We start from the raw sequence: 14,884 nt of genomic DNA, 5'->3' as shown, positions 1-14,884 counted from the left end.
GTCTCCTCTCAGCCTTGAGTTTGACAATGTCATAAAACAGGCATGGACAAACTTGTGCCCTCCAGGTGTTTTGGACTTCAACTCTTTGATTGTAGGTTAACTATAAATCTCAGCAACTACAACTCCCAAATAACAAAATGATTTTTTTTTTGAGTAATGGTCACTCCTTGGGTTAGTAGGTGTCTTGTGGCCAAATTTGGCAGCAAGTTGTCCAATGGTTTTTGAGTTATGTTAATCCCACAAACGAACATTACATTTATATATATATTAGCTTGAGGACCCGGCGCTGCCCGGGTAATTTGAGAAAGGCATTGTGTGTCAAGGTTGGACTTTATCAGTTATTTATGTGGCTTGCAGTGCTCTCAGGAAGTTAGTGAAGGTAAGGCGAGTCCCATGGTCCATGGTCCACCAAACAGCACCAGGTCATGGGGGCTCTGTGTGCAAAGTTTGGTCTTGATCAGTCATTGGAGGAGGGTCGCAGTGTCGGGAAATGAGTGAAGGTACTTCAAGTCCCATCATCCGTGGTCCATTATCCTCCAAACCGCACCAGGATGTAGAGTGGGTCATGAGGGCTCTGTGTGCCAAGTTGGGTCTTTATCGGTCTTTGTTGGGGGCTGAAGTAGTCTGGGGGAACTGAAGGGTGGGAAAGTACTACAGATCCCATCATCCATTGTCCCTCCTCCCCCAAAACTCACCAGGACATAAAGGGGGTCATGGGGGTTATGAGTACCAAGTTTGGTCTTGATCGGTCCTTGGATGAGGGTTGCAGCGGTCTCAGGAAGTGAGTGGAGGTACTTCAAGTCCCATCATCCATGGTCTGCCCTCCTCCAAACTGCAGTAGGATGTAGAATGGTCATGGGAACTCTGTGTACCAAGCTTGCTCTTTACTGGTCTTTGTTGGGGGCCACAGTGGTCTGTGGGAACCGGTGGGTTTGAAAGTACTACAAATCCCATCAACCTTTGTCCATCCTCCCCCACACCTCACCAGGACGTAAAGGGGTTATGTGTGCCAAGTTTGATCCAGGTCCATCACCCGTGCTGGTCACAGTGGCCTGTGAAAGTGGCAGCCAATCAGGTAGCTGCCACATACACTGTCCTCCCTCCACATACAAACACTGACATTTATTAGATAGATAGATAGATAGATAGATAGATAGATAGATAGATAGGGCCTGTCTGGAAGGACGCTACAACTCAATGGAGAAATGGGTTCAAACCACAGGAAAGGAGATTCCATGAAGAACTTCCTAAGGGTAAGAGCTGTTCAGCATTGGAACTCTCTGCCTCAGGGTGTGGTTGAGGCTCCTTCTTTGGAGGCTGGATGGGCATCTGACGAGGGTGCTTTGACTGTGCTTATCCTGCATTCCGTCCGGAACTGGGTTGGACTAGATGGCCCTTGGGGTCTCCTCCAACCCTGCCATTCCATGAACCCTGGGATTTCCAGTTTGGGGAGGCAGAGAAGGCTCTGAAAGGCCTTGCAAAACTCCAGCGTCCGTGCCTCCACAGCCAAAGACAAGGCACCCCCTCTAGCGGTGGGAATGCGCCCTGCAGCTTCCTTCCTTCCTTCCCAAAAGGACCTTCTCTGGAGCCTCAGGAAGCGTGCGCGCGCAGCCAAAGGAGGACCCGCCCCCTTGTCTCGGTGACGTCACCACTTCCGGGCTTTTTGAACGCCGGGGCGGGAAAATGGCGGCGGCGCTGGAGGCGCGCCTCTCCCTCGGCGGTGGGGAGCCAGGCAGCCCCGTGTTGAGCCCCCCGCCCGGCCTCCATGGCTCCCTGGGCCCCTCCGGTGGGTGACTCGGGCAGGGCGGGGCCAGGAAGGCGAAGGGAAACAGGGAGAGGGCCCCTCCGCCACCGGGACGGATTCCCTGGCTGCCGAGTGGGGCTGAATCTCCTCAGCTGGCAGAAGCTCCTTCCTTGGAGGCTTCTAAACAGAAGCTGGGTGGCCATCCGTCGGGAGTGCTTTGATGGTGCTGTTCCTGCATGACAGAATGGGGTTGGACACTAATAAGACAGAATGGAGTTGGACTCTATAAAAGCCTCCAAGGAAGGAGCTGTCACCACAATCCGGAGCAGAGAGTTCCACTGCTGAACAGCTTTCACAGGAAGTTCTTCTTCATGTTCAGGTGGAATATCCATTCTGGTAGTTTGAAGCTATTGCTCCATTGAGTCTCAGGGACCTTCCAGACAGGCTCTCTCTCTCTCTCTCTCTCTATATATATATAGAGAGAGAGAGTTTATCACAGATTATGTGCATCAATAGGAGCCTAGTGTCTAGATCTAGGGAGATGTCATGCTATCACTCTATTCTGCTTTGGTTAGACCACACCTGGAATATTGTGTCCAATTCTGGGCACCACAATTCAAGAGAGGTATTGACAAGCTGGAATGTGTCCAGAGGAGGGCGACTAAAATGATCAAGGGTCTGGAGAACAAGCCCTATGAAGAGTGGCTTAAGGAGCTGGGCATGTTTAGCCTGAAGAAGAGAAGGCTGAGAGGAGATATGATAGCCATGTATAAATATGTGAGAGGAAGTCACAGGGAGGAGGGAGCAAGCTTGTTTACTGCTTCCATGGAGATTAGGATGCGGAACAATGGCTTCAAACTACAAGAGAGGAGATTCCATCTGAACATGAGGAAGAACTTCCTGACTGTGAGAGCCGTTCAGCACTGGAACTCTCTGCCCCGGAGTGTGATGGAGGCTCCTTCTTTGGAAGCTTTTAAACAGAGGCTGGATGGCCATCTGTCAGGGGTGATTTGAATGCAATATTCCTGCTTCTTGGCAGGGGGTTGGACTGGATGGCCCAGGAGGTCTCTTCCAACTCTTTGATTCTATGAGAGGGCCCTTCCGCCTCCGGGACAGATTCCCTGGCTGCCTCGAGAGCAGGCCTTTCTTCCTGCAGGCCCCGCTGGGACGCAGTCGAGTGGGGCTGGCGGAAGCTCCTTCCTTGGAGACTTCTAAACAGAAGCTGGGTGGCCATCTGTCGGGAGTGCTTTGATGGTGCTGTTCCTGCATGGGGTTGGACACTAATGGGGTTGGACACTAATAAGACAGAATGGGGTTGGACTCTATAAAAGCCTCCAAGGAAGGAGCTGTCACCACAATCCGGAGCAGAGAGTTCCACTGCTGAACAGCTTTCACAGTTAGGAAGTTCTTCCTCATGTTCAGGTGGAATATTTATCTATTTATTTACTTTACTTGTATACCGCAGTTTCTCAGCCTAACAGGCGACTCAACGCGGTTTACAACAAGGATAAGATCAATGAACGATATACAATTTAAAACCATTAGAGCATAATATACAATATTGACACAACAATAACAACACAATGCATCTCATAACTAGAGTTGTGATCCAAATTCGTCGTCCATATTTCCATTCCTGTAATCGTCACATTCATTGCACTGTTTAACCGAATGCCCGTTCAAACATCCAAGTTTTTAATCTACTTCGGAACACCATTAGCGAGGGGGCTGATCTTACCTCCATGGGAAGGGCGTTCCACAGCCGAGGGGCCACCACAGAAAAGGCCCTGTCTCTCGTCCCCGCCAGCTGCACCTGTGAAACAGGCGGGATAGAGAGCAGGGCCTCCCCAGAAGATCTTAGGGTCCTGGCGGGCTGATAGGCAGAGATACGTTTGGATAGGTAGCTTGGGCCAGAACCGTTTAGGGCTTTAAAGGCCAACGCCAGCACTTTGAATTGAGCCCGGTAGAAAATCGGCAGCCAGTGGAGCTGGTGCAGCAGAGGAGTGGTATGCTCCCTGCGCTCTGCTCCTGTTAGTATCATGGCTGCCAAACGTTGGACTAGTTGAAGCTTCTGAGCTGTCTTCAAAGGCAACCCCACGTAGAGAGGTGGTAGATGAAGCCATTGCTCCATTGAGTCTCAGGGACCTTCCAGACAGGCCCTCTATCTATCTATCTATCTATCTATCTATCTATCTGACTTTAAAATGCCCGTTAACCTTTCCCCAACCTTAGAACCTTACCATGCTCTTGGGTTGCAATTCCCATCACCTCCAATCTGCATAGCAGGTCATCAGAAGTGATGGGAGTTGTTGTTCAATAACACCTGGGGACCCAAACAGAATGAAAACAGCACCAACCGCTATGTTAAAAAAAGGCCCCCTGTATCTTTGGATTTTCTGTCCATGGAGATAGATAGATAGGTCCTTTAAAAGGAAACATAAAGTTGATGTAGCCCTCCATGGAAATGAGCCTTGCGAATGAGGATCTCTTCCACTGATTGACACTGTGTTTCCACCCAGGACAACACCAGCGTGTGGGTGTCCCAGAGGAACTAGCCGACAAGCTTCTCTTAGCAAACTGGGGCCTTCCCAAAGCCGTTCTGGAGAAATATAATAGCTTGGGAATGGTCCGTATGTTCCAGTGGCAGGCGGAGTGCCTGATGGTTGGACAAGTCCTAGAAGGGAAAAACTTAGTTTACTCAGGTAAGCTACTATTTGATGCTTTCTAGTAATCAAATCTCAGTTGATGTCGCATTAGGCTGTCTCCCTGTGGCTTGTTAGGAGCGCTTTCCATTTCCATGTGTCATGTTTGATGTAATTTGTTATTTGTCTTTTTGTTGGCATATGTGTTGGAAGCTCCCCAGGGAGATAGGCGATCTATAAATAATGATGATTTTATTTTTATTTATCGTGTCAGGAGCAAACCAAACAGATGTATCTCATTTTTAAAAAAACAAACAAACAAAACACAAAGTTTGCAAGCTTGGTAGTTGATTAAATGTCCTTTGACCAGTATATGGCCACTTGGAGTGCCTCTGGTGTTGCCACAAGGAGGTCCCCCATTGAGCATGTGGCAGGGCTCAGGTTGCATTGCAGCAGGTGGTCAGTGGTTTGCTCTTCTCCACACTCGCATGTCGTGGATTCCACTTTGTGGCCCCATTTCTGAAGCTTGGCTCTGCATCTCCAAGTCGTCCAGTTTTCTGTGTGCCCAGGGGGAAGTCTCTCCTTTGGTATCAACCATTGATTAAGGTTCTGGGTTTGAGCCTGCCACTTTTGGACTCTCGCTTGCTGAGGTGTTCCAGCGAGTGTCTCTGTAGATCTTAGAAAGCTATTTCTTGATTTAAGTTGTTGGCGTGCTGGCTGATACCCAAACAGGGGATGATAATGATTACGATGATGATGATTATTATTCCATTTTGACAAGGAGGCTAATTTGTAAGTTTAGAAAAAGCATACCTCTGAAACTGTTCAAATGTCACATTCTCCAGCAGTCTGCTTAACTTGAGATATAATAAGTCTTATTATAATCTTTCCATTAGTACTTTTTTTGTTAACAAGCAGCAGATCAGCCTCTTCGTGAAATTCCTTGTCAGAACTAAGGGATCTCTATAAAGAAAATTCCTTATAAAGGGCCTGGCATACCAAGCTGTTCATAGGTTCAGCAATCATCCCATTGGTTCTAATGTGAGAAAGTTCAATCTCCCCACCTCATCTAAACCTAATCTTAAACAGACTTATTGCTTCTTCAGTTCCCATTTGATAGTCCTGTCCAAATGATTGACTGTCAACCTTGTATGTTTCCATATAGCATATATACAACAGGTGTCCATCCCATGTTGACATTTATGGTATGAGTTCAAAGGAGTCATAAAGTGGTGGTGTTAATATGTTTCTTATTCATCTTGTATGCATATGTTCATAGTTGGGAGCTGCAGTGTGCTTCTGTGGATATGTTATTAAAACAGCTACAGGCAGTCCCCAAGTTACAAATGACTCATAGTTAAGAATGGGGTGAGACAACAGGAAATGAGAGAAGTCTACCCATAAGAAGGGAAAGTCACTCCCCAGAGTTATCATGGGGAAAAGGTGTCTCCACTGAAGCTTCATCATAAATTCTTCTTTCCACAACAAGCCAATTTTTCCTAAATCCAATGATCACTGGGACAGAAATTCAGGTGAAATCTGAACAGGGGCACGGACAGCAAAACAAACTCCATGGGGGTGTTAACCCTTCCCTATATTATCCGACGCTGAAAGATGGCTGAGGTTACATTTGACATATGTACCTGTTCTGACTTGCATACAAACCTACATAACCTTTCTTGTTTGTATCTTAGTGACTGGCTGTACTAGCTTTTTTTTTTGTAAAGTTTTTCCTTATCATGACTATATTGTAACACATATTTCTTTTTTAAAAAGCCCAGAACAGCTAAATGTTTCATATTCTTCTAATATTTTCAAAATGCATTATGTAGCCTAGAAATATTTCTATGATGGCATATAGTCTGATACTCTGATCATTTTTTCCCTTTCCATTTTTTTGAATAAATTTTTATTAAACAGTTTAAAACATAAATACATGGAAAGAGGAGGAATATTTAGAGAGAAGATAGAAAAGTAGGAAATACAATCAATAAAACCACTACCTAGAAAAAAGAAGAAAAAGAAAGAGAAAAAAATTACAAAAAATAAAATAAAATGACTTCCATTCCAATCTCAGGATCTTATCTTTTATTTCATTATTTATTTACCTCTTCTTTGTTTCTCTTTTCTTTTCTTTTCATTTAATAGTCATAAAAGAGAACCCAATCTGTCTTTTTTATAGATTTCCCGGTATTTTTCTTTAACAAAAAGTTAACTCATCCATGTCTCTTATTTCTTTTACCTTATCCACCCACTCATCCACCGTGGGGATTTGTTCTTTTTTCCAAAATTTTACAAAAATAATTCTAGCCGCTGTTGTAATAAATGTCAGTAATTTATCTTCATTTTCATCCAACTGTAATTCCAAGTCAGTAAAGCCCAACAAATAATATTCTGTTTTTTTCTTAAACTTTTTGTTTAAGATTTTTTTGTGTTTCCTCGTGGATTAAAGACCAATATTTGGTTGTTTCCTTGCATGTCCACCACATATGATAGAATGTACCTACTTCACAACATTTCCAACACTTATCCGATGTATTTTTGTACATATGGCTTAATTTCTTTGGAGTGATGTACCATCTGTGGAACATTTTAAACCAGTTCTCCTTCAGATCCATAGCATAAGTATATTTTAACTTTTTGTTCCACATTTGTTCCCACTCCCTAAATTGAATTGATCTCCTTAAATTTTCCGCCCACTTAATAATACAAGACTTGACCTGTTCTTTTTCTGTTATCCATGATAATAGTTTGTTGTAAATCATTGTAACTATTTTCCTTTCCCTTTTCAAAATTTTGTCCCATATATTTTCTTCCCAGTCAAATCCTGTTTTTTATCTTGTTTATAGCAGTCTTTGATTTGTAAGTAATGAAGCCATGTTATATTTTCATAATTTGCTTTCAGTTGTTCAAAAGTCATTTTTTCCCTTTCCATTGACCTGCCTTCCACTTCAGTTTATGGTCCTTCTATTTCTACTTCTTTTTTCCCTGAGTACTCTGAATTTGGGGGGGGGGGGGGGCTCTAAGAGATTGTAGTGTTTGTGCTTCCTAGTTAATTATTCCTTAGAACAGGGGTCCACAAACTTTTTAAACAGAGGGCCAGGTCACAATCCCTCAGACTGTTGGCGGGCCGGATTATAATTCGAAAAAAATCATGCACACTGCAACTATCTTATTTGTAGTGCAAAAAAACATTTTAAAACAATACAATTTTAACAAATATGAACTTATTAGTATTTCAATGGAAAGTGTGGCCCTGCTTTTGGCTGATGAGATAGGATTGTTGTTGTTATTGTGTGCTTTCAAGTAGTTTCATACTTAGTTTCATACTTGGTTTCAACGATGTATGGGGAAAGGGTAGTAACGATAGGGTAGTAACTACCCTATCGTAGCAAATTTTACTACCAGATTTCATCAGTATATTTGGGTTTCTTTGTGCTTCCATATGAAATTAGTCTTCTTTTCTCTTATATCTCTTCTATTCCTGTACATCAGTGGTTCCCAACCTGTGGTCGATGGATCATCGCTGGTCCACAAGAATGAAATATGGTCTGTGGGCCTCACCATTACTACATCGTTGAAACTAAGTATGAAACTACTTGAAAGCACACAATAACAACAACAATCTTATCTCATCAGCCAAAAGCAGGACCACACTTTCCCCAGAATCGTTGAAACTTGACCCAGAGCGAGGGCCGGGTAAATGACCTTGGAGGGCCGCATCCGGGCCCCGGGCCTTAGTTTGAGGACCCCTGCCTTAGAATCTCTCCCAGGAATATTAGTGCTTATGGAAAGATAGGAAAGCAATAGCAGTAGGCCCCATAAGAAACCTGATCCTGCTTCCAGGTTCCACAAGCTCCATCTTTCTGTGTTCCATGTTGTGTCTGTATTGAGGAGATGTACAGCACTGGACAGCGTAGGAAAGCATATCAGCAATTGCTAATCCAGGGCTGAGCAAGCCGTGGCCCTTCAGGTGTTTGGGCCTCCAACTCCCAGAAGCGCTAGCTAGTTTGTCCAATGGTCAAGAATTCTGGGAGCTGAAGTCCAAAACAGTTGGGAGGCCACAGGTTGTACAGGCATGTTTCACCACCATTTACCAAGCACTGGGAAAATCAAATTATGCAATGTATTATGATAAAGAAGAATTCTTTACTTTTTTTTTTGCAAAAGTAGGTTTATCTCATCTTGCCTACATGCATGCTTGCCCGCCTGTACCATGTCCGATTCTTTATTGTTTTTATTGATTTATATCTTGATATTCCTTAGTGATCAAACTCATATCTGTTGTCTTCCTTAGCCATTTGTTAACTTTTAAAGCTAATATGTTTCTTTCAATAACTTTCAGCTCCTACAAGTGCTGGGAAAACGCTTGTTGCTGAATTACTTATATTGAAGAGAGTTCTAGAAACCCGCAAAAAAGCTTTGTTTATTCTACCCTTTATTTCTGTGGCAAAAGAAAAGAAATATTACCTTCAGGTAAGTATTCTCTGTAGAGCAGTGTTTCTCAACCTGGGGTTTAGGATCCCTGGAAGGGGGTCACAAGAGGGGTGTCAGAGGGGTGACCAACGACCATTGGAAAACACAGTATTTTCTGTTGGTCATGGGGGTTCTGCATGGGAAGTTTGGCCGAATTCTATCATTGGTGGGGTTCAGAATGCTCTATTATTGTAGGTGAACTATAAATCCCAGCAAGTACAACTCCCAAATATCAAGATCTATTTTCCCCAAACTCCACCAGTGTTCACATTTGGGCATATTGAGTATTCGGGCCTATCCATCATTATTTGAGTCCACAGTGCTCTCTGGATGTAGGTGAACTACTACTCCCAAACTCAAGGTCAATGCCCACCAAACCCTTCTAGTGTTTTCTGTTGGTCATGGGAGTTCTGTGTGCAAAATTTGATTCAACTCCATCGAATGCTCTTTAATTGTAGGTGAACTATAAATCCCAGCAATTACAACTCCCAAATGACAAAATCAAGCCCCTCCAAATCCCACCAGTATTCAAATTTTGACATATGGGGTATTTGTGCCAAAGTTGATCCAGTGAATGAAAACACATCTTGCATATCCGATATTTACATTATGATTCATAGCAGTAGCGAAATTACAGTTATGAATTACCAAGGAAAATAATTTTATGGTTGGGGGTCACCACAACATGAGGAACTGTATTAAGGGATCATGGCATCAGAAAGGTTGAGAAACACTGCTGTAGAGTAAGATTGATGCTCAGAAGTAAGATTAAAATGGTGTTGGGACATGGTCAGAGCTTGCAGTGCTCATTCTCTGTCTCCCTCTCCCTCTCTGGATTCATCTACACAAGTTAGTGGCATTTGATACCACTTTAAGTACCATGCTCCATACTGTGGAATCACAGGAGTTGTAGTTTCACAAAGTTTTTATGTTTTTTCAAACTATAGTCTAGTATGGCACCCTAACATTCTGAGGGATCATGAACCAGCCCTTGGCTTATAAACTATGAGGATGCATATAGCTTTATACTCTGCAGGCCTAGCACAACTCTTAAATAGTAAACATATATAACATGTGTTTGCTACCTCTGTCAATAGGCTATTTTCCAAGAAGCAGGTGTGCGAGTAGAGGCATATATAGGGAGTATCTCTCCTTCGATCCGCTTTTCTGCCCTGGACGTTGCTGTCTGTACTATTGAGAGAGCCAATGGTCTGTTGAACAGACTTATAGAAGAAAAAGCACTGGATTCTATAGGTAAGCTATGAGGGTGAAGCTATCATTTCAATAATGATAACAAAATCTGAAAAGCCCTTCACTACTTGTACTATTTATACAGGGTGAGGCAGCATAACTTCCTTTTTAAAAATGCGCACCATTCAGTCAGTTGAAGATGTAGCGGAGCGCTAGTGGTCTCGTTCGAGAGGCGGGAGTGTAAAGTTTTGTCCTGACACAGTTCAGTCACCATCATGCGTTGGAACAGTGAGGAGCGTGCTTTTCCCGCTGAGGCCTACTTTTCGAGCAGATTTGGAGTGGCCGGCCCGCTCTTCAGATTTGGCCCCTTGTGATTTTTTTCTATGGGGTTTTTTTAAATCCCGTGTTTATGTGTACCGTCCAAGGACTCTGCAAGATTTGAAGACCAACATCCAGGAAGAAATTGCCAACATTGCCTGCTATGCTAGCAAGTCATGACAAACGTCAGAAATCGGTTTACTCAGTGTATGGAGAATGGGGGACGTCACCTACCTAATTTGATCTTCAAAACTACATAAAACAAAACTAGGTATGCGCCTACATTATATATATATAAATTCTGATTCATACAATGGGTTTTATTAAGTTTTGAAAAAAGGAAGTTATGCTGCCTCACCCTGTATTTCCCTAACAAGAGGATTGTATTTAAATAATTTTATTTTAAAACTATATGCTACTGTATATGCCACCAACATTCGAATATGTTAGTTCTGGAGACATGATGTGACTTTATGTTTATCTTAGGACATGTCTACTTTTGTTCAAGTGACATTGCGTTTGATTATCTAACCTAACTAGGCTAGCAACTTTCAGTTGTGCGTTCCAAAGAGTTATGTTAGGGTGTAATCTATGGACTTCATTAGATTTGCATACTTTCCATGTTTGTGCGAAAGGAAAATTACATTCAGTATATTGGTACCTATTGCAGCATTATTTGTACAATTGCATTTTGAAATCGCCCACAGATATGATAGCTCCTCATGCTGCATGAGGACTCATGAAATAGCATACTTAGAGAACATGCTTTTAAAGCTGAATTTAGGATAATCAATAAAATGATTAACCTCTTCCCTCTCTTTAATAGGAATAGTGGTTATTGATGAATTGCATATGTTGGGAGACTCTCAAAGAGGTTACCTCCTGGAACTCCTACTGACAAAAGTTTGTTTTTTGACTGAAAGAATGAAGAACAAGTGAGTAAAAAAATATTTACATATCACCTTTCTCAGCCTATCGGCGACTCAAGGCGGTTTACAACAAGTCAGTACACATAACAAAATACAAATTAAACATTAAAAACAATATAAACTACAACAGAAACAATAAAATAATGAAAAAGAACATATCCATTTAGACATTCTTTCTGGGTAGATTGATTTGAATGAGCTTTTCAACAGGAATGTGGCACAACAACAACAACAACAAGAATAACAACACTTTATTTGTACCTCGCTACCATCTCCCCGAGGGACTCGGTGCGGCTTACATGAGGCCAAGCCCAAATACAACAATACAATCAATAAAACAACAATACAAGCAATAAAAAAGCATAGACAATAAAATATACAACATTATCAATAAGACAACACACAATTAAAAACAGTGGGAAGGCCAAATGTAAAGTTAAAATTGGAAGTAATGCTGGCACATGGACAAAAAGGTGATAATGGTGTTTGTGGAAGGGCATACGAGAAGACAATTAATTCTCTTTTTAAAAACAGGTCTTAAAACCATGATTATAGGTAAATTAAATGCTAATTTCTGTTCTCCAACTCTCAAGTTTTCAGTAGGCATCAGGTTTCATGCAAGGGGAAGAAAGGCCTTTTCCAAAAAATTAGAGAACATTTTGATTAGTAGCAGCCTCCCCCCCCCCCCCGCCCCAAAAAAACAACCCCTCAACAGTATTTTAAGTTTGATCATTAAAATCATAGAATTGGAAGATACCACAAGGGCCAGGAACAAACCATTGGATGAAGGAAGAAAGTAAATATAGAAGAGAAAGGGACTGTTCTGTTTTGTTTTTTTGCATCCAAACTTGTTTTTTGTTTTGAGTTTAACAATAAAAGCTCCGTTTGGTCTTTAAGGTAAATTGAGCTTGGCTTGGCTAAACAGTAAAGTTTTGATGGCTGAATGACGCTGAGCAGTTTCAGGGATCAGTATCTTGTGGTCAGTGAGGGTGACAGTAACAGTCTTACGAAGACTGGAGAGCCATTGGTTACACATATCTGAAAAAAAAAATTACAGGTGCATTAGAATAAACCTCACCACAGTACTCTGTTCCTAGCAGTGACAAGTTGGCTGTTTTCTGGAACCTTGCAAGCATCGCATCAAGTAATGAGCTTGTCTGGAATATTTCTCCTCCCTATCCCTATTGAGTGTTGTTCATTTAGTAGGCAAGCTTCTGCCCTCCAGGTAGACCTAATCTCCTAAAACCTCAAGCCATAATGGTTAGGGATTAAGGAAGCTTGAATTCAAATTAGGTTTAGGACAAGTCACAATAATAATAATAATAATAATAATAATAATAATAATAATACTTTATTTACTACCCCGTCACCATCTCCCCAATGGGGACTTGGGGCGGCTTACATGAGGCCCAGCCCAACAACATATTACAATGAAGGAAAACCAAAACACAATAACAACACAGTAAAATACATACAACATATGAGTGCAAAGACAATAAAGAAAAATCATACACAGTAAAATAAAATAACATAACATAACAATGAGCGGGCTAAGAAACTAAGAATACTAAAAATACTAAGATACTAAAAATACTAAAATCAGGATGAGAGGGATGGAGCAGATTGTTTGTGGAGGAGAAATTCATAAAGGAACGGGGTCGTAAATATAGACCTTCATACAGGTGGGGAATATACTCTGGGGACAGAAACCGTTGAGGGGGATTTTCACAAGGTTCTGACTTAGATAATAGTGGTTTATCTTTTACGATTTTTCTAGACCCGTTTACAGTCTCAGTGGTTGGTTATACAATGGGTTGACTCAGCAATATTCAGATATGTTTTATGAACTTTTTATTTTTAATTTTTTTTGTGTGTTTCAGACAGGCAAGCATGGGCAGCCCTCTCTCTAACATGATACAAATTGTTGGTATGAGTGCTACAATTCCTAATCTGGACCTGCTGGCTTCCTGGTTAAATGCAGAGATATACCATACAGACTTCCGTCCAGTGCCACTTATGGAACAGGTGAAAATTGGCAGCAAGATTTATGATGACTCAATGAAAATTGTGAGAGAAATTCAGCCTCTGGTACATATAAAGGTAACTTCATAGCTATAAAAATCAGCCTATTTAGAAAAAATGCTGTTTTATCTGAATATTAAATGTTTTATTCATAGATACATAAAGTTTTAAATAAGTTGTATTATGCAGTAGGCAGACTATCAAACCTTCCATGTGGAACTGCCCATGTACAATATCAGCCTAAATGTCAACCACGATGTGACCTATCTCACCAAGGAGGGACAGCCAATGAAAAAAATAAAGTTAAAAGTGGAGGTAATGTGGATTAAGTTAAATATTTCCACTTTTGACTATTGGTAATTAAAAGGCAAATGGATTGCTAAGAAATATGTAAAACATGATAAATTGCCTGATAGCAGAGTGTGTGTTGTGAGGTGGGACTTGAAGACTAGGTTCTTTGAGCGAGGAAGAGGCATAGGAGGTTTACTATGCAAATTCTGAAGGAAGCTCACTGTATTCAGTGGTGTCTGTTGCACTACTTGGTTTGGGCCCCAGTTACACAGCCTGCATAGCCTCCCCCTTAGGACACTTAGGTTCTCTGAGTGCCATCTATACCAACTAGCCAGAGCCCGACTGAATACCATCACCTAGAGGACTTTTTCATTGGCCACCCCAAGACTGTGGAATTACCTGCTGGAAGAGATTTTACAGCTAAACCACCTGTTGGAATTTAAGAACCATCTCTTTTGGCAGGCCTACCCAGTCAACTCTGAACAATGAGATTTGTTGTATATTTATTTATACCCTGTGTTTTGATATATGTATGTATTTTTAAAAATATGTTTTGACTGTTGTTTCCCACCTCGAACCATTAGGAGAGACAGATAACAAATGGAATTTGTCATCATCATTATTATTATGGCAAGTTTCCATGGAATGGCAACTTTAAGAATTAATTTATATTGGGAGTGTAAATTCAAATAAACGCTTGAATGTCACATAGAAAGGCACAATTAATATTTTAAAATCCGTGTTTATTTCAATCTATATAAATAAAAATGTAATGTTCGTTTGTGGGATTAACAGAACTCAAAAACCACTGGATGAATCGACACCAAATTTGGACACAAGACACCTAACAACCCAATGTATGTCCTTCACTAAAAAAAATGATTTTGTCATTTGGGAGTTATAGTTGATGGGATTTATAGTTCACCTACAATCAAAGAGCATTCTGAACCCCACCAACGATGGAATTGAAACAAACTTGGCGCACAGTTCTCCCATGATCAACAGAAAATACTGGAAGGAGTGACAGATGTCGCAGCCAGATCGCCAGGGTTTGGTGGGCAGTGTCCTTTGGTTTTGGAGTTGTAGTTCACCTACATCCAGAGATCACTGTGGACTCAAACAATGATGGATCTGGACCAAACTCTACACAAATACTCAATATGCCCAAATGTGAACACTAGTGGAGTTTGGGGAAAATAGAATCCTGACATCTGGGAGTTGTAGTTGCTGGGATTTATAGTTCACCTTCCATCACAGAGCAGTCTGAACCC

At 41.7% G+C, this 14,884-nt stretch overlaps 1 protein-coding gene across 1 annotated transcript in view; it reads left to right on the top strand.

The window, feature by feature from the left end:
- The first annotated feature begins 1,666 nt into the window (after positions 1–1,666).
- Positions 1,667–14,884, top strand: part of POLQ (DNA polymerase theta) — a 69,991-nt gene continuing 56,773 nt past the window's right edge. Inside the window, exons 1-6 of the mRNA XM_060763391.2 lie at positions 1,667–1,786; positions 4,264–4,446; positions 8,732–8,862; positions 9,960–10,116; positions 11,198–11,306; positions 13,181–13,400. Of these exons, the coding sequence (XP_060619374.2) occupies positions 1,684–1,786; positions 4,264–4,446; positions 8,732–8,862; positions 9,960–10,116; positions 11,198–11,306; positions 13,181–13,400 (903 nt within the window). The 5' untranslated portion in view covers positions 1,667–1,683. The remainder of the gene's footprint in view (positions 1,787–4,263; positions 4,447–8,731; positions 8,863–9,959; positions 10,117–11,197; positions 11,307–13,180; positions 13,401–14,884) is intronic.

This window comes from Anolis sagrei, chromosome 2 (genome assembly GCF_037176765.1).
Source record: "Anolis sagrei isolate rAnoSag1 chromosome 2, rAnoSag1.mat, whole genome shotgun sequence".
Lineage (NCBI taxonomy): Eukaryota > Metazoa > Chordata > Lepidosauria > Squamata > Dactyloidae > Anolis > Anolis sagrei.
The sequence above is the reverse complement of the archived record's forward strand: the minus strand, read 5'-3'. Positions and strand labels throughout refer to the sequence as shown.